This window comes from Misgurnus anguillicaudatus, unplaced genomic scaffold, assembly GCF_027580225.2.
Source record: "Misgurnus anguillicaudatus unplaced genomic scaffold, ASM2758022v2 HiC_scaffold_29, whole genome shotgun sequence".
Lineage (NCBI taxonomy): Eukaryota > Metazoa > Chordata > Actinopteri > Cypriniformes > Cobitidae > Misgurnus > Misgurnus anguillicaudatus.
The window spans coordinates 6,094,850-6,116,371 of record NW_027395279.1 but is presented as its reverse complement, the minus strand read 5'-3'; the positions used below and the strand labels follow the sequence as shown (position 1 = coordinate 6,116,371).

The following is a 21,522-nucleotide window of genomic DNA, read 5'->3' as shown; positions in this document are numbered from 1 at the left end:
TTTTGAATCTTAAGGAGCCAGTTTCTTTAGGTGTTTTTAAACTACTTTTAAATGACTTGGAGGCTACTCAAAATGGATGTAAATGCTTCGATTGATTATTGGAATGATCCTTGCTGTTGTTTATCGCATTAGATAATGTATATATGAAACTTTGGATATTTTATAACCTTGTAATTTACTATTTATTGTACTATGTTTTATGTTACATGTTTCATGTTGTTATGTCTGTAACCTTGTTAATTTGTGCTGCTGCCTGTCTTGGCCAGAACGCTCTTGGAAAAGAGATTTTTAATCTCAATGAGTTTTCTTTCTGGTTAAATAAAGGTAATAATAATAATAATACCTCATTGAAACGTTGGTGGTAATTAATAAACTCTGCTTCAGTGAGTGTCGGCGCCCCCTGGTGGGAAGTGCTGAACTGTGCTCGCCATAACATACAGGTACAAATGACATCTGCACTTTTCACGTGCAAGCAAAAACAAGTGTTTGAAACTCATAGCAGCAGAATCAAGCAGTTGTAGTTATGTACTTGTGTTTGTGCTAGAAAATATCCCCACTTAAAAATTGTGGAAAAACATTGTACATGCATGCAATTCTCATCTCACAGAAGCACATGATTTGTAGCAAAAAATGTGAGGGATTTAAAATTTACTGATACACCTGTGTGGATGATCTCTACTACTATAAATTATACTGTGATGGGTGTGCAGGTGTTTTGCACAAAACATACCTTCATATATTAGTCCTGTCAACACGTCAATATTGAAACATAAGTAAATGTACGAGTGGTACCACACTTAATGTAAAAATACACACATATCCTCATGAAATCACATAGGTATGTGTGTGTCTCTGTCCCACCTGATTGCCAGGCTGTCATGCCAGTCAATATAAATCTGACAAAAAAGTAATTTACTTATTAATAGTATGTTTTAACTAATTAAAGTTTTATTTAAGCATCCATCTAAATTTTTTCCTGCTATTGTTAGTCATGTAAATGTATTCTTTTTATTTGTATTTGTGATTGAAGGTAAAAATAAAATTTGTGTTTGTCTAACAACATTAATTTTTTGTTTTGTTATATTTTTAAGAAGCTCTGTTTTGAGTGATGGAGTTCATTTGTGTGACTCTGATGATTATTATTGGAATCACAGACTCAAGAGCAGGTAAATATTCGCACATAACAAACTCATGGGGGGAAGTTGTGACTAATGCCTGGCTCACACCACAGGATAATCGGGCCGAATTTACCCCGGTTATCCCCTCCCGAGAATCCGATGGAAAATCGAGCAATGGACGTTGATCGGCTCCGAAGTTCGGCCCAGATTATCCTGTAATGTGAGACGTTTAAAAATCTAAATTTACACAATGCCTGGCTCACACTACAGGATTTTTAAAATCCTGGCAGATTTTGAAATCTGGTTGCAGCACACACATAAAGAGAATCTTGTCAGATATTCTTCTCTTAAATCTTAAACATGCTCACACTACAGGAATTAAAAATCCTAGTGCATCACACACTACAGGATATTATTAGGATTATCTTGCCAGAGCAAGCACTTCACTTCACCTCAGGAGAAGACTATATAAAGGAATGAAGATTATGACACATTTATTATGATTTCTTTTTAAATATTTACAAAGTAGCAGCTTTCTTTTTGAAACCTAGGCGATTTCTCCTCCTCAGCTCTTGTTTATGAGGCAACAATCATGATATGTTTTTAGGATGTGTTATGCAGGCAGTGTTTGAATGCATACTGTAGATGTGTGCACAATCTAGCACCAACTCAAGTCTAATCCTTATGCAAGATTTATTTAAATTTAAATACATCTATTTAAAAACATATTTTTAATATAATTGGCTAGCCTATATATAATTATTTTTTGCACATTTAAGAGTTATTATAAGTGATGTAGGCTATTTCTATTAATGCTCTGTTTTCCTGTTCCTTCCTAACAGGAATATTATTGTAGGCTAAGCATTAAATGACTGATACTTGGTTGTTTTTGCACTGTTGTTTGCATAATTCCACTGTATATATACTACTCTGCGGTGATATTGTTTTGTAGCTATATACTATGTGGATTCTATTTTTGTTGTTTATTCTTCTGAGGCTGCTGGTCTTTAAGAGCTTATAAACAAATTTTATGATAGTTTTATAATGACAGTAAAGTTTCTATTCTATTCTATTTTATCTTGCAGTGTAGGGTCTAGTGTTTAATTCAGTATTTACATTACCAATGGTTTTGGACAAATATATCATTTAATGTTGTAAGTGTCGATATGAGGCTCATCAGATTCTCAAGTGTGCGGTATTTCAGCAATCAGCGCTGCACTTGGGTGAGGTTCAAGCGGATCATTTATATTTCGAACAACTAATTGCGTGATATAACATAATGTTTGTTAGTACATATCCTGCATGCCGGTGAACACTGAACAGCAATGCATGCATGATGACCTTAAATTACTTTTATGGTTATATGGTCATACAGATAAAAACTTTGAGCGTCTGTAAAGTAATATTTAAAACATGATGCGCTTTCTGCCGGCTGCCCCATCGGGTTCTGTGCGTTTGTGGAGCGCGTCACAAAAAAAGAATTGAAAATTGTCATATCATTTTAAATTAATTTTGTTAATAAGCTAATTATTTAAGTGCAACTTATTTCGTGTATGCCTATTTATTTTATTAAATTTCCTCTATAAACATAACAGCTGCAGGTGCGTGATGTGACTGACCATCATCATGTTCTGTTGTTTTTAGGATATTTTAGATAATGTTTATGACAACGTGAATCAAGCAAGGAATTAATTTCTATATTTTAAATAGTCTGTCTGCCCCAACGAGCTGCAGTTGTGGCGGAATGAGTCCGGCTGCGCTGTCTACCCGTACAGCAGCTTGATTCGCGGTCCCGAAAGCTGTCAATCATCTCCGTCTCTCAATGATTATTGTGAAAGTATGACGTAAAAATCCTAAATATCAAACATGTTTGATAAGATCGGGGCGGCCCCGATTTGCTTGAGAGCATATCGGAAGGTGTAAGTTTAGATTTTTAAACGTCTCACATTACAGGATAATCTGGCCCGAACTTCAGAGCCGATCAAGGTCCATTGCCCGATTTTCCCTCGGATTCTCGGGAGGGGAAAATCGGGGTAAATTCGGCCCGATTATCCTGTGGTGTGAGCCAGGCATATGCTCTCAAGCAAATCGGGGCCAAACATCTTATCAAACATGTTTGATATTCAGGATTTTAAATCCGCATAATTACGTCAGTACTTTCACAATAATCATTGAGAGACGGAGATGATTGACAGCTTTCGGGACCGCGAATCAAGCTGCTGTGAGTAGACAGCGCAGCCGGAGAAACAGTTTGTGGAAGTCAAGTGTTTCATTCTACTTTCATTCCGCCACAACTGCAGCTCGTTGGGGCAGACAGACTATTTAAAATATAGAAATAATTTCCTTGCTCGATTCACGTTGTCACTCTTTTATAAACATAATCTAAAATATCCTAAAAACAACAGAACATGATGATGGTCAGTCACATCACGCACCTGCAGCTATTATGTGTATAGAGGAAATTTAACAAAATAAATAGGCATACACGAAATAAGTTGCACTTAAATAATTAGCTTATTAACAAAATGAATTTAAAATGATATGATGATTTTCTTTTTTTGTGACGCGCTCCACAAACGCACAGAAACCGATGGGGCAGCCGGCAGAAAGCGCATCATGTTTTAAAAATTACTTTACAGACGCACAAAGTTTTTATCTGTATTAAGTAATTTCAGGTCATCATGCATGCATTGCTGTTCAGTGTTCACCGGCATGCAGGATATGTACTAACAAACATTATGTTATATCACGCAATTAGTTGTTCAAAATATAAATGATCCGCTTGAACCTCACCCAAGTGCAGCACTGATTGCTGAAATACCGCACACTTGAGAATCTGATTAGCCTCATATCGACACTTACAACGTTTCACATTAAATGACATATTTGTCCAAAACCATTGGTAATGTAAATACTGAATTAAACACTAGACCCTACACTGCAAGATAAAATAGAATAGAATAGAAACTTTACTGTCATTATAAATCTATCATAAAATTTGTTTATAAGCTCTCAAAGACCAGCAGCCTCAGAAGAATAAACAACAAAAATAGAATCCACATAGTATATAGCTACAAAACAATATCACCGCAGAGTAGTATATATACAGTGGAATTATGCAAACAACAGTGCAAAAACAAGTTTAACCAAGTATCAGTCATTTAACGCTTAGCCTACAATAATATTCCTGTTAGGAAGGAACAGGAAAACAGAGCATTAATAGAAATAGCCTAGATCACTGTAACGGGGCGTGCTTTGAAGAAAGCGAGTGAAAGGGTGAATCCATTTGCAAAAGGTGTTTATTAGAAAAATCCCAAAAAGGGCCAGCAAACATATCCATAAAGGGTGATCCAAAAACGTAATCCAAATCAGGCACAAGGTCAAGGCAGGCAGAGTTCAATCAAAAATCCAAGTAAACAGGCACGGGTCAAACACAGGCAGATATACAGGCAGAATACAGATAACAAATAACAGATACAGAGTACAGGGAAACAGGTTGGTTGGGCTAAGCATTAATCAGCAGCTAACAGGTGAACAGGAAGTGACATATACAGACAGGAAGTGTGAACTGTGACATGGCATGATGAATATCAAAATAAAAGTCAGAACAGAGCAGGGTATCAAAATAAAAGTCCAAAATACAAAAATACACAGAACACAAGTAAACACAGAACAAAACCATTACAGAACCCCCCCTCTAAAGGGCGACTCCCGGAGCCCAACAAACAAAACATACAGTCCAATAGAGGGTGGGCGGGCGGGCCAGGACCTCTTGGCGAAGGCAGGGCAGTTCAGGAGAGGTCCTGGATCATATGGCCAGGATGGTCCTTGGTCATGGGGCAGATGCGGGCCTGGGTCATGGGGCAGATGCGGGCCTGGGTCATGGGGCAGATGCGGGCCTGGGTCATGGGGCAGATGCGGGCCTGGGTCATGGGGCAGATGCGGGCCTGGGTCATGGGGCAGGCTTGGACCTGGGTCATGGGGCAGGCTAGGACCTGGGTCATGGGGCAGGCTAGGACCTGGGTCATGGGGCAGGCTAGGACCTGGGTCATGGGGCAGGCTAGGACCTGGGTCATGGGGCAGGCTAGGACCTGGGTCATGGGGCAGGCTAGGACCTGGGTCATGGGGCAGGCTAGGACCTGGGTCATGGGGCAGGCTAGGACCTGGGTCATGGGGCAGGAATAGACCTGGAACACAGGGAGAGGAAGGGTCCGAGCACACTTCGGCCTCCGCCTTGGTGTCCTCTGCCTCCTCCCTGTGTCCGGGTACTCCCCCCCCCCAAAAAAAACTTGGGAAAGCTCCCAAAGCCCAGGGTGGCGATGTCCCAGATGGGGAATCAGGCCGGACAGACAAATCCGATGAGTCAGGCGGATCAGATGAGTCAAGCAGATCAGATGAATCGGGCAGATCAGATGAGTCAGGCAGATCGGATGAGTCGAGCGGATCAGATGAGTCGGGCGGATCAGATGAGTCGGGCGGATCAGATGAGTCGGGCGGATCAGATGAGTGGGCGGATCAGATGAGTCGGGCGGATCAGATGAGTCGGGCGGATCAGATGAGTCGGGCGGATCAGATGAGTCGGGCGGATCAGATGAGTCGGGCGGATCAGATGAGTCGGGCGGATCAGATGAGTCGGGCGGATCAGATGAGTCGGGCGGATCAGATGAGTCGGGCGGATCAGATGAGTCGGGCGGATCAGATGAGTCGGGCGGATCAGATGAGTCGGGCGGATCAGATGAGTCGGGCGGATCAGATGAATCAGATGAGTCGGATGAATCAGATGAGTCGGATGAATCAGATGAGTCGGATGAATCAGATGAGTCGGATGAATCAGATGGGTCGGGCGAATCAGAAGAATCAGATGGGTCGGGCGAATCAGAAGAATCAGAGGAGTCGGGCGAATCAGAAGAATCAGAGGAGTCGGGCGGATCAGGTGAATCAGGCCGGTCAGGTGAATCAGGCCGGTCAGGTGAATCAGGCCGGTCAGGTGAATCAGGCCGGTCAGGTGAATCAGGCCGGTCAGGTGAATCAGGCCGGTCAGGTGAATCAGGCCGGTCAGGTGAATCAGGCCGGTCAGGTGAATCAGGCCGGTCAGGTGAATCAGGCCGGTCAGGTGAATCAGGCCGGTCAGGTGAGTCCAGGGGTTCGGGTTCAGGGCCTTGAGATACACAAGAGACAAACGAGCAGCAGGCAGACCAAACGCACCACAGGGCCATAGCAAATTCAAGAATGACACAGTCAATGAGGCATACCTCTGTGGCGGTGGGTTCAGGCAGGGCGGCCATCTTGACATACGGTGCTGGGTGACTAATAGTCCTCATGAGTGCAGGTGTGGTGGTGATGATGGCCCTTTGAAGTACAGGTGCAGGAATGATGGTCGCTCTCATGAAAACAGGTGCAGAGACAGGCAGGATGACGGCCATTTTAGGGACAGGCAGGGTGGCGGCCATTTGGGAGCAGGCATGGTGGCGGCCATTTTATGATCAGTCATGGTGATTGTTTTCTCAAACCCAGGTGCAGAAACAGGCATGATGTGGCTAGGCGTGTCGTGAATATTCACTGGAGGTGCATCCCCAACACCCACAGTGAATGGTGAACCACACAACAACAGAGCGTGATCGATATACTGTTCTAATGTCCAGTGTGGTGTATGGAGTGGCATGGAACGGGCAATGTCGCGATTTAATCCACAGTAAAAAATGTCCTTCAAAAATGAATCTTTAAAGTTCACCAGACCAGATAGTTCACAGAACTCTTCAACAAAATCCTCAATAGGTTTGTTACCTTGGCGAAGACCAACAAGACGATCCGCTGGAGTCATGCTGCTGGTGGGAAATTTCCAACCTCCGCTGGATTCCGGTTTAGGCTGATTAATCTGTAACGGGGCGTGCTTTGAAGAAAGCGAGTGAAAGGGTGAATCCATTTGCAAAAGGTGTTTATTAGAAAAATCCCAAAAAGGGCCAGCAAACATATCCATAAAGGGTGATCCAAAAACGTAATCCAAATCAGGCACAAGGTCAAGGCAGGCAGAGTTCAATCAAAAATCCAAGTAAACAGGCACGGGTCAAACACAGGCAGATATACAGGCAGAATACAGATAACAAATAACAGATACAGAGTACAGGGAAACAGGTTGGTTGGGCTAAGCATTAATCAGCAGCTAACAGGTGAACAGGAAGTGACTTATATACAGACAGACAGGAAGTGTGAACTGTGACATGGCATGATGAATATCAAAATAAAAGTCAGAACAGAGCAGGGTATCAAAATAAAAGTCCAAAATACAAAAATACACAGAACACAAGTAAACACAGAACAAAACCATTACAATCACTTATAATAACTCTTAAATGTGCAAAAAATAATTATATATAGGCTAGCCAATTATATTAAAAATATGTTTTTAAATAGATGTATTTAAATTTAAATAAATCTTGCATAAGGATTAGACTTGAGTTGGTGCTAGATTGTGCACACATCTACAGTATGCATTCAAACACTGCCTGCATAACACATCCTTAAAACATATCATGATTGTTGCCTCATAAACAAGAGCTGAGGAGGAGAAATCACATAGGTTTCAAAAAGAAAGCTGCTACTTTGTAAATATTTAAAAAGAAATGATAATAAATGTGTCATAATCTTCATTCCTTTATATAGTCTTCTCCTGAGGTGAAGTGAAGTGCTTGCTCTGGCAAGATAATCCTAATAATATCCTGTAGTTTGTGATGCACTAGGATTTTTAATTCCTGTAGTGTGAGCATGTTTAAGATTTAAGAGAAGAATATCTGACAAGATTCTCTTTATGTGTTTGCTGCAACCAGATTTCAAAATCTGCCAGGATTTTAAAAATCCTGTAGTGTGAGCCAGGCATAATGGTCATTGTTCTAGACAAAGCCTATTTAATTTTGCATATTGTTTTTTTAGGAATAAATTTAACATGCTGAATCCACCCAAAACCTCAACAGTGTTTTCTGTCTCCTACAGATCAGTTTGCTGTTGTTGGACCTGTAGCTCCTCTCATCATTGTATCTGGTGAAGATGTGATTCTGCCCTGTTCTCTTAAACCCAACATCAGTGCTGTAAACATGAGAGTCGAGTGGTTTAGAGTTGATCTCAAAGACTCAGTAGTTCATCTGTATGAAGATCATGAAGATAAAAACACAAATCAGCTTCAGTCGTACAGAGAAAGAACTGAAGTGTTTAAAGATGAACTACAGAAAGGAAACACATCACTCAAACTATCAAGAGTTCAGATCTCTGATGAAGGACTTTATAAGTGTTTCATTCAGTCCAAAACTTGGTATGATGACATCACTGTTGATCTCAGAGTTGAAGGTGAGCAAACCACAAAAACTAAAATTAAAGTCCCACTGTGATAATCAGGTTTTTATTGTTGTTTATACAGTGTGTCTATGTGGTGTTTTTAATATGTTTTAAGACAAGCCATGCAAAAATGTATCATTCAACACCATTGCTGAGCACGTGTGTTGTAATGCATATTTACCCCTCTTCCCAAATTCTTCTTAGCCCCCCCCCCTGAAAATTTAGTTGTGTTAGCTCCATAACTGTACACGGATTCGTGATCACTGTAGTCTCTTTTTAAATTTCTTATGAAAACCGCAGCAGGACTTCAGCTGCCCCCCCCCCTTTGGTCTGTGACTTAGTGTGTTTGTAACCCTGTATAATTTAATTCATTAATTATTAAAAGAAAGTAGTTTATGAGTTTGTTAAAATAATAAACTAACCAGATGAGTAGAAAAGTGAAAGGAAAAAAATTATAAAATCTAAGATAAATGTATGTCAGTGTGATGATTGACATGTCAGTAACCGTCCACAGGGCTCAAAATTAACTTTTTTATTTGGTAGCACTGGTGCTCCCAACTTTAAAGAGTTAGGACGACCAGCAAAAATTTAAAAGCACCACAACTACAATGTAAATGTTAACTCTTTCACCGGCAGCGTTTTTTAAAAAAGTTGCCAGCCAGGGCCACCGTTTTTCATGATTTTCACCAAAGTTTAGTGCCTTCCAGAAAATGTTCTTCTTTAAATATATAAACATACAATATACCAAATGAAAGAACAGACCCTCTGCTTTCAAAAAAAAAAAAAAAAAAAGTTTCATCCTACCTTGAGTGGTTCTTTTGTAATCAGCTTTTGAATATGGGTAGGTTTCTGCATAAACACCACATTTTGAGCAAAACGCAGAGATAATTCCATTTTTGTGACGGACTTTTCATAGAGATCCCATTCAGAGCGATCTTTAAAACAGACACGGACATGCAGCTGCTTGCCATAGGGCAATACTTCCGGGTTTAAAAAGTTGCGGAAGGGCGCCACCTGGTGGATAATAGCGGTATTGGGGAAAGATGGAAAATCTCGTCATTGGCGGGGAAGCATTTTCTCTTAAAGAGCACCTATTATGAGATACACGTTTTTAAACATCCTTTTGTGTGTAAGTGTGTATTAGTACATGCGAACGATATTCAAAAAGTACATACCTCAAAGAAATCGATGACGCGAGTTATCGTCTCTAACGTTCGAGGACTACAAAAAACACTCGGATTGGCAACAGTTTACTTCCTGGGATTGGTGACGTAGAGAAGACCAACATTATCATAGTTCAGCCCTCTCTGCTTTGCTTTGGTACGCCCTCAAATACGGGGGTGGAGAGCGCTGAGTCAGAAGAGAGCTAAAATGGCGGAGGTTAGGAGTCCCTGCATTGACCCTGTTTGCAAACTCTTGTTTCATTGTTTAAGCGATTAAATCTCTCGAGTAGACGCTGTCTCTTTAGATGCGAGGGCAAAATAGCACTTTATGGACTTACACAGAGGACATCATGTTAAATACGGTTCCGGAAAAATCCAGTCAAAAGTTGTTCACGGAGTTTTCACAATAACTGCTTCTCATGAACCGAAGCTGCGCGACGTCTCCCCTTGAAATTTGGATTACCGTGCACTTCTGGATCACAGGCTGTAAGTATTCATGTTTATTATTTGCCTTTACTGTAAGTTACGTTACCGGTAACCGGAGCTTAACATTATGTGCTTGTAGAGCTCAGATATAGATCTATGTGTAGAGCTAAGCTTGCAAGCTATTGTTTTGTGTTGTAATAATGTATTTCATAAACAACCTACCATATTTACACACGTGTATGTTGAATTATGCAGACTATCGTTTTTATCGATGTTTATTTAGACGTGTTTACAAACTTGCTAAGCTGTTCCAGCTAAACTGTTACCGGTAAAGTTTGTTCTCATGATCAAACTCAAGAAACTCTAAGTACAGATGATTTGTTTAACGTTATATGTATTTTACTTTTTACTTGAAGCTTTCTTAGATTTTGAAACGAAGTAAACACGTAATGTGTGTTGCTAATGTTGGGCCATGTAATACATTAACGTTTTAATGAATAGTCTAACGTTTATAATCGTTGTACTCTATTGTTATAATATGTCTTTTTGACTGAATACATGTTTGTTTTATTTGTCTATATCCTAGATTCACAGCTGGACACATCCTTCTACACTGTATGCAAACATGCAACATCATTACACACAGTACAAGGAGTCAGACTGGCATATGAGGAGCAAAGCTAGTGAAACCACTACCAGTCTTAAATGTATAACTGATGATGACAAAGTTTTTTTTTCTGCAGGAAGTGCAGGTGAGGTGCCTGACCGAGTGGTGTCATGAAAACAATCTTCACCTCAACGTCAGCAAGACTAAAGAGATGCTGGTGGATTTTGGGAGAAAGCAGGTGCGATACTACACTCCTTTATTCATCAGTGGGACCTCTGTGGAGAGGGTGAATACATTTAAATACCTCGGGGTACAGATCACAGAAGATCTGACATGGTCTACCCACCTGGACACTGTGGTAAGGAAAGCAAGGCAGAGGCTGTACCATCTACGTAGGCTGAAGAAATTCAAGGCATCCAATACAGTCCTGCAGAGCTTTTATACCAGCACCATTGAGAGCCTTCTGACTGGGTGCATCACCGCTTGGTATGGAAACACCACCATGCAGGACCGTAAGGCTCTGCAGAGAGTGGTGCGCTCAGCTGAACGTACCATAGGAAGGCAACTCCCTAACCTAGGGGACATTTATTGCAAGCGGTGTAAGGACAAGACCAAAAACATTTTGAAAGATCCAAGCCACCCTGACTATGGTTTATTCACTCTGCTTCGTTCAAAACATAGATACCGTATACTGGCGGCAAGGACTGAGAGACTCAGGAAGAGTTTCTTTCCCCAGGCTGTCTGGTATTTAAATGGTAGTGTGTAGGCACTTTAAGTATGCACATGTATGTATACATGTGAATGTGTATATGTGTGTCTATATATGCATGTGTATGTATATGTATGTATGTATGTATGTGTGTAGGTATGTAGGTGTATGTGCGGGCATGTATATGTATGTGTATGTGTACATGCGTATGTATGTATGGATGTATATATATGTATATGTGTTTATGTGTATTTATATGTATATATGTATGTGTATATACATATATATGTGTTTATATATGTGGGTATAGGGATATGTGTATATTTGTGTAATGTATATATCTGCAATAACCACCAGATATCCTGAGTGTTTTGTTTTTCTTGTTGTGGGTTGAGTAGCACGGAGCCGTCTCTAACATTTCACTGCATTATGTATGTGACAAATAAATCTGAATCTGAGAACAACACACGACAGGATGATAACCCTAAAGTGTCGTCTTAGATAGCAACAGCTGACAAAGCTTTGATATGCCATTTATCTGAATAGATAAATGTAAGAAGTGAATTGAACAATTTTTGAAAGAAGAGCACAATATGGTTACTAAAGTATGTTTATTTGTATATTGTTTAACATTTCAATATATATTTGTAATAAATAAACTTTTGACTGACTACTATATTTTCTTTAAAGTTACATCTTTTGTTCTTTTGGGTACTTTGTTACTATAATAATACTTTAGTGTTATTGGTTTAAAAATGTAATAAAACTTACTCTAGTCCTGCGCCTCAAAGGCTTATAGTCGGTACAATAAATGTTCTGTGTGTAGGGATTTAGACAATTTGTGCAAAACCTGGATGATGAATCACGCAGGTAAGAGGCCCTGGAACCTGTTGCATTCTCCTTAAAACCTAATAAGTAAAAACATAGCACTTATAAGTAAGCTCTTTCATAATAAAGTTTACCATAGTAAAATAATGTAGAACTAACATTCATTTCAATTAATACTTTCTTTGTGCTACATTTGGTGTTTCCATATAGTTTGCACAGTAATAGAGTATGTAAGCAGTCTTTTATAATAAATTTTACTATAGTAAAATAATGTTAAGAAGTGAAATAGTTTTATAATCATTTCAACAAATACTTTCTATGTGCTACATTTGGTGTTTCCATATAGTTATGTAGTACCTTATAATTACCTTTTGGATGTCTTTGCAACACATTTTCGTCTTCGTTTAGCATTCTGGCAGAGCTAAGGACACCTAAAAAAGTTAAATCCAATCACATTCATTGACGGAGATCGTTTATATCGTAACGGCCTTCCGAACTCTCTGAATCGAGCTCGAAGTGGTAAGGCAGTACAGACACCATCGTTTATAGAGAAATATAACGCTTGTTTACGTTGCCTCTGAGGCTGTGACTCTCAGTCAGAACCGTGTGTCAACCCACACGTAGTCAGGGGCGTAACCTTTCAAACACACGCCGAACCCAGCTGACCAATAACAGTTGAGTAGTCATCTGACCAATCCGATTACACTAGACATTTGGGGAGGCGGAGACAGGAACTAAACCGAGCGTTTTCCAGACAGTGAGAAATCGGTGAGGTATGTAAGCAATTTATAAGACTCACAATGCATTAGTTCAAGTTTTAATAACATGTATGTACTATGGGATATTGCAATAACGTGCTAACGTGACGATTTATTAGCATAATTGGTGCTCTTTAATTGACGAGATATCTCGTCAATGGCGGTGAAAGAGTTAATAGATTTTTTTATTAAAAATAAAACACCACCACCGGGCTTTACACATCCTATGGCCAGCATTTAAAATTTGGTCTTCTATTTTATTTTATTTAATTTTTTGCTGCATAAATTCCTAAATTAATACCCAAATGCTGTTGAAATAGTATAGCAGCAATAATAATTTAACAATTACAGGTAACATGATTAAGATTACAATAAAAAATCTCGCAAACACGTAAAACACTGATTAATTGTGACATTACAAAAGTGACCTTAATATAGAAGGCTAATATATATTGGTATTGATAACTGCATTACCAGGATGCTTTTAATACTAATAGGCAATGTTTCAAAAAATACAATAAAAACATACCATCAGCATTGTCGTATTCCACAGCAACATGGACCACAAGGATGTTTGTCGAATGTCCATTCACCAGCGCATGCGCACATACACCATCAAACACACTGACAGACAGGTCGATGTCTCCATCAATAATAAACACATTTGTCATGACACGTCTTGTGTTTTTGGCACTTTCGCTATGTTTAAGCAAGGTACGTCTGGCGCTTAAAATGTTTTGATTCCGCCATTAACGCCGTTTTACAGGATTTACAGTAAACACAGTAAGTTACATTTTCATAGCGGAGACACTCGAAATCTTTAAGCCACTCTCTCTGAAAGGTTTAACGTCAACTCGTATTTTCCGGTGGTGGAGTTACATTTGAATCCGGATCGTCGTCAAAAAATACAGTAATAACCTTGGCTGTAATCGGCTTGCTCTCGTCATGCTCGCGCCGCGTTCGTCTTTTCACATTTCCGCGCTTCACGGCAACAAGGAATGACTGACCCTCATATTAGCCAATCTGCGGTCTTCATTAAATGCAAGAACTTAATGGTGAAATTTGATTGGTTATGTAACGTTGGAGAGAACACTGAACCTGGGACAGCGCCAGCACGCAGGATCACAATCAACTCGCGTCACAACAAAATGGGCAGTCGTTCTAGACAAAGCCTATTTAATTTTGCATATTGTTTTTTTTTTAGGAATAAATTTAACATGCTGAAACCACCCAAAACCTCAACAGTGTTTTCTGTCTCTTACAGATCAGTTTGATGTTATTGGACCTGTAGCTCCTCTCGTCGCTATACCTGGTAAGGATGTAATTCTGCCCTGTTCTCTTAAACCCCAAATCAGTGCTGTAAACATGAGAGTCGAGTGGTCTAGAGTTGATCTCAAAGTAGTTCATCTCTATGAAGATCATGAAGATAAAAACACAAATCAGCTTCAGTCGTACAGAGGAAGAACTGAAGTGTTTAAAGAAGAACTACAGAAAGGAAACACATCACTTAAACTATCAAGAGTTCAGATCTCTGATAAAGGACTTTATACGTGTTTCATTCAGTCCAAAACCTGGTATGATGACATCACTTTTGATCTCAGAGTTGAAGGTGAGCAAACCACAAAAACTAAAATTAAAGTCCCACTGTGATAATCTATGAGGGGCCGTACAAGCCAAAATTCATTCTGGCACTCTCACTCACATACATTCTCCTTTCACACACATACATCCTCCTTTCACACACATACATCCTTCTTTCACTTACATACATTCTCCTTTCACATACATACATTTCTACCCTCTCACACACATGTATTCTCCTTTTACACACATACATTCTTCTTTCACACACATACATTCTCCTTTCACATACATAAATTTCTACACTCTCACACACATACATTCTGCTTTCATACGCATACATTCTACTTTCACACACAAACATTCTCCTTTCACATACATACATACATTTCTCTTTCTCTCACACACATACATTCTCCTTTCACATACATATATTTTTACTCTCACACACATACATTCTTCTTTCGCATGCATATATTTCTACTCTCTCACACACATACATTCTCCTTTCACATACACACATCTCTACTCTCTTACATACATACATTCTCCTTTCACATACATATATTTTACTCTCTGTCACATATATACATTCTCCTTTCACATACATACATTTCTACTCTTACACACATACATTCTCCATTTACATACATACATACATACATTTCTACTTTTTCACACACATACATTCTCTGTTCATGTACATATATTTTTACTCTCTCTCACATACACAAATTTTTTTTCTTTTACATACATATATATTTGTACTCTCACACACATACATTCTCCTTACACATGGTTTTTCTGTTGGTATCCATTATTTCCTCTTTTAGCAGGAAGTCACTCTTAGACCAGGAAATACATGTGCAAGACTTGATCAGCTCTTCCTCACAACTTAACCATGATGCTATTCAAAGTCATCCTGTTTTCTTTTAAAGTACACTTTTGGTAAAAATTTGCAATAATCATGACATCAGACAATTTTTATATAATGTGCTGGAATGTACTGAACAAATGGAAAGGATAGCAGATGATTATTATTTAGGGCATGATAGGCTGGCATAGAGAACTTTGTGATCATGCAGACTGTTGGGACTAAATTGTAAAAATAAAGAAAAGGTAATTTGGGGAAATAATTCTCAAATACAAATATAATAGCAACAGAAAAGGTAACTAATGAATATTGATGATGGGCCATTTAAAAATAATGCACACTGGAGTTGGTATTGCTTTGTGCTACGTGGCCGATACACCATGAGAGGTGCATTATTTCCAATGGTGAGTACACTGTAAAAAATACACAGTATGTTTATCAAACCCAAACATATTTTTATGTTACATTAACTAATAAATTCAGGTTGAAATTGTTTAACTAATTTTTTTAAGTTATGTTAACTTTTTAAAGCCAAAACTTAAAATAGTATGATGAATTGACTTGCAAATTGTTTACACTTGAGTTTGGAGTAATGGGAACAATGGGGACAAGTTGGCCTATTAATATTTCTATACTTTTTTCCGGTATTTATGTATAATTTGTTCTAGTTTTATATTATCAGAAGTTAAGCAAAAACAAAACTGAGCAAGCAGGCAATCATTGTTAATTTACTGCTTTATTCATTCTTTCCAATTAATTTATTTTGCTATCACACATACCTGTACTGTATATGCTTTATTTGATAAAAATTAAATAAATCTTATTACAGTTAAACTTGGTGTATAGTGATATGGAATGTAATGCTGCCCACAGACCTAATGCACACCCGTAAAATGTTTCTCAACCAAATAAGCATTTAACAGTCCCATGATATAAACTGTTATATAATACTATTATATAAACATTTACAAAATAAATAATAAATAATCCAACATAAAGCCAACAGAAGATATGTGACCCATGCTGGCAAAATTAGTCTGAATGAGCTAATTTTCAAAAATGAGCTATTTATATTTTGACATTCTCTATGTATAATTTGTTGGAATCTGACAAAAAATGACAGAGCTACACCTGTTTTAAGTTGACAGAGTTAGCATAGTCAATTTTTTGAAAAATCGAGTTTCTTGAAAAATCGCAAATAAAATCGCTGCATACATACCTTAAAATCACTGGTAAAACTTACATATTTAGCACACACAAAGTCAAAAACAATATAGCAAGAATATGGGCCCTATTTTAACGATCTAAGCGCATTGTCTAAAGCGCACAGCGCAACGTCTAAATGGGCGTGTCCGAATCCACTTTTGCTAATTTAACGACGGGAAAAATGTTTTTGCGCCGAACGCATGGTCGAAAAGGGTAGGTCCTATTGTAATGGGAGTATTTTGGGCGTAACGTGCAGTAAGCCAATGAGAGTCTCAGCTCTCATCCCCTTTAAAAGCAAGTTGCGCTGGCGCTATGTCTAATCCCTATTTAGATGACGGACTTTGTAAACTGAAAAACTAAGCGGAGGTAGAAGATCCCCAGTTTAAGATTAATGTTAAATAATTGTGTTGTTTTTCACTTGTATTGAAATTGTTATTTTTTTATTAAAACCCGTTTTCTTTTAGTCATGGAAGTAAAAAGCAGGCTTTTAATTGCTTTAAATGTATGGCTATCCAATATCATCAAAACATAATTTACAAGTATCTAAGATAAGGTTTGTACTCTAAAAATACTTTATTTGTAACAAACAGGAGATAAAGAATTTACAAACGGCTCTCCCCACGTTTCAGCACTTTGGACAGCGGTTTTTTAGCAAAGAGTTTTTTTAAGCATTACTTAAAAATGTTTCTCATCTCACCATATCCACAGGTACAGTGTCATCATATACAATAAATCCGTGAGGTAGCATTAAAAAAAAACCATTTAAAAACGCATTTGTTCAAAGCAAAGCATTTATTTACTTACCAGGCTGCAGGTGAAGCAGCTCTTTGCGCCTTCTAACGTCTCATAATTAGTCCTCATTTATGTCCAAGAGACTCAATAATAATCTTTTACATTCAATCCTTTAATCTTTCATATTTAAAAGCATTTTTGTGCTGCTGCGCATTCGTGTACTTTGTGATAAGCAAACCCGCGTTGTCCTCCCGTTAATAGGCGCATTTTACTAATGCGCTCTTTAAATAACATAAAACACATTGCGCCATTGACTTTAGACTTTAGACCAGGTTTTTGTTGGTCAATGGCGTAGTCTATTTTAGTTGCCTCAAAATAGCAACGCGCCAACAATGCGCCTGAACAAACCTCATTTTCAGACCAGAACGCCCATGGGCGCAGAAGGGGGCCCAAATGCATTTGCTATTTAAACAACGCGGCGCTAAACGTGAAAATTAGGGTGGAAACTAGCGAAAGACACTTGCGTCGCGCATTGCGCTGCATTGCGCCGGGTGTAAGATAGAGCCCTATATGTTAAACTTTGTTTTTCTTTTGTTGTTTTATTGACATTGAGGCAGCTTTAATATGTAATGCAAGGATCTATGTAATGTTACACACAGTGGCGGATGCAGAACGTGACATATGGGTGGGCATGGATTAAGTCCGGGTGGGCCTGAATCTATGGGTGTCACTTTTGAATAAGAAACTATAACAAGTCTATAAAATTCGTCAAAACACTAATTTAAACAGCATACACACACACCCGAACTGCACGTCACATTTTTGACATTATTGATACTTTAAATTGTAATGCAACGTGACATTTATTAAGCCTTTTTGGTAAAAAAATATTAGGCTCTCATAGCCTACAAAAAAGAACCTGCACACAGTGACAGGAAATATAAATGAACCCAAAAAAACCTTATACTTTTTTAGTGTTTAAATAAATACGGCTACTAAATGCTTAAAATGAAGCTTCTAACATCATATTCTCTTCATGCAAATCACTAAAAATATATTTTCGTTCTCACATATTTAAGTTAACTTACTAAATAAAGAAAGAAAAAGGGAATTGCTAGAATAATGTTAGACTCTGGGGTTAAACGAAATGACAAATAAATAAACATTTAATATACTTTTTGATGAGCACAAGAGCAAGCCTACTCGTGAAGAGCGGAGCCGAGGAGCGCGCATATCAGACGTGAACGAAAGGAATAATGGATTTAATGCTTTCACTTCATTTCCTGACAGTTTCACTTGTTAGTGAGGATAGTAATGGCTAACAAGATGACGCCGAATTACATACAACATAATTACCTAACTAAATCTGAGAGAATGCAAACACATTACAATATTTTTTCCTCCGCCCGACGGCCAAGGCGCATCATTTTTTTTAGCCCGACAGGAATTCGCCATAGCCCGTAATGGACGTCGGGGAAGCGATTTTGCGAGGTTTGTTTTGTAGAAAGACTTTCTTTAAAGTGAATTTCGTTTTGTATAAATTGTATCTTAATATTAATCAATGTTTGATCAAACAATTGCCTCGATTTAATAAATAAGAAGCAAACCAAGGACGTCTGTGGTGTGGATTGAAGTGAATATTTCCGCAGCACGTCTTTCTGCTTTAATGCATTTCTTAAATTAATGTCTCAATTACACAGTAGGCTTATAGGTTGTTATGATAGGCTATTTGTTGCTTAAAAGCAATAGGCTATATTGTATAAAGTGTAGCAATAAACGTGGCGTGACTTATAGTGCTGCTATATCGCTATATCAAACAACATCACTATGATCAGATGTTTTCTTTCTATTTTTTACCCCGCTGTCATATTTGTTGTGTGTTTATGTTATTGAGAGGAAAGCGCGCAGCACATATTTATAACGTGTTTTTATTCAAAATACGTTTTCTACTTGCTTGCAAAAAAAGTTCTCAAAGTGATCATGGCTGAAAGCTGCTCGGGAATATTTCATTATAACGCAACATTCAACTGCTTTAATAGTTTTTAAATAGTTATCAGGCTTACTTATAATTTTACTGTTTTTAACATAACATGCAATAGATAAATTACACCACATAAAGTAGTATACATGTCTAACTATACAGAGTAGTATTTTTTACATTTCTGATTGGGCGGGCCAGCTGTCAATCTGTCAATCAGGCCCGCCCATAGCTCCGCGCCTGGTTACACATCAGATATTTTTTCCCAAAAGTTAACCAAACATTCACTTAAGAATAACAGATTATAGGTCCTACCTGCATGCATTCTTGTCAAAACAGATATTTTTACAATTGACTATTTAGAGCATTGAGATCGCTAGACGAGGGCTTAATGTACTTATTTATATGAAAATCTCAATTTTGACCAAAATCGGCACTTATACTTTCATTTGCATCTAGCTCAAAATTAGACGGTGTGCATTTTGCCAGCACGGGTCACATATTTAGATCAACAAAAAAGGTGCTCAGATTTTCTCTATGTGGTTCTCAACTCCAGTCGTCAGCCCCTCCCTAATGTTTTTAGATGTCTTGATTCCTGATTCCACTAATCGGGCTCCTGCCAGAATGTTTGAAATGTTTCCTTTATTAACACAATAACAAGCTGATTAACTGAATCAGGGTTTTTCTATACAATGCGTCTTCATTACACAGTACACAGTTTTTATATTTTTTGCCTTAATTGATATTTTATTATAATTTGATATATTTTTAAATGTATCTACATTGTTATCGACTTTTTATTTTATTTGTACTTTATTGTTTAGTTTAGTGTTTAATTTAGTTTTAATTTAATAATTTAATTTTGTGTTAGTTCGGTTTTTATGTCGTTATTAATTTTATATTTCAAAAAGCATTTCGCATTTCTAATTTTCGTTAGTTTAGTTTATCAAAAATACTAAGACCTGTATTTTATTTGAATGCAGTTAATAAAGTTCCTAGATAAGCATTGTACAATTAATATAAACTTGCCACGGTATATTTGATTCTTAATAAAGATAAAACAATCCAATGCGAAAAACGGATGGGGTCTCACCTTTTTAAGTTGTGGCAACATTGGTTTTTGGTCGAATAAAAGTAACTTTTATCATTTTTCCAAGTGAAAAGTCCAGTGTCCAATATCGCAACCCATATCCATAGTAAATATTTTGCAAAGCAATGTAAATAGTAAAACAACTGCCCATTTCATTGTTAACGCGAGGTCGTGCTCCTGCAAGATACATTTGTATATTTATCTAGCGCATTCTTTAATAAAGCCAAACTTACCAATGCATTAAGTAAAGTGTCTGAAACAGAATCAGAATAGCTCAAATTATTTTTGATGAAAACTGGCACTTTTATTTATTAAATTATGAAAGTAGACATATAGTCAGAATCATGCCTCGACTGTTGAAACCTGTTGAAATAGTACCTTTTACTGTTGAACCACATACAATGCTAAAAAGTTGACGTATGAACAAATACTAATATAAACATGTATACAGAATTTTTAAATACATTTTAAATATATAAGATTTTTCCAATAAAACTTTGTTTTATTATATAATTAAGCCATGAATAATTCGCTTTATTTCGGGATTTTAGTCATAAACTTTATATTTTAATCATAAAGCCCTACATTTCTAATGAAATTACTATGATTTAATGCCAATCTGTATGTGATAATATTGACCACGAGACATGCACTATCACTGCCATTTTGTGCATGCAGTTCGCGCAGTACAAGCACGCGCAAGTGATGCAGTATGTGCACAGAAAGCTGTTACTGTACCCAGTTAACAAATATGGCTCCGAAATTATTCAGATAAATACACCTTAACCTTTTAAGACCTTTTAAGACCATACGTGGACATCACTTTTTTTGTTGTTTGCACCATAATACTTAATTCTGTGTAACAGGCAGAGGCGTCATGCCCATTCAAACTGTTGCATGCAACCTCAAAATCAAAGGAGCGTCCATTAATCTGTTACTTGTCTTTTAATCTGTTTAATATGCAAAATATTATTAACTCTGTGCTACATCCTTGTCACTGTTTAGAGATTTTTGCCATTTTGATAGTGTTTTGATTATGTTACATTATTCTGGCGGTGCTGCAGTCAGCGCAGTCGTCATCAGCATCTGAGCGCGCTCACAAGCTCTTTGTTGTTGCTGCATTTTG

At 37.9% G+C, this 21,522-nt stretch overlaps 1 protein-coding gene across 1 annotated transcript in view; it reads left to right on the top strand.

Annotated features, from left to right (window-relative positions):
• Positions 1-1,089: 1,089 nt before the first annotated feature.
• The window catches only part of LOC141362754 (butyrophilin-like protein 2), a 66,959-nt gene continuing 46,526 nt past the window's right edge, over positions 1,090-21,522 (top strand). The window contains exons 1-3 of the mRNA XM_073864970.1: positions 1,090-1,166; positions 8,106-8,456; positions 14,200-14,544. Of these exons, the coding sequence (XP_073721071.1) occupies positions 1,109-1,166; positions 8,106-8,456; positions 14,200-14,544 (754 nt within the window). The 5' untranslated portion in view covers positions 1,090-1,108. The remainder of the gene's footprint in view (positions 1,167-8,105; positions 8,457-14,199; positions 14,545-21,522) is intronic.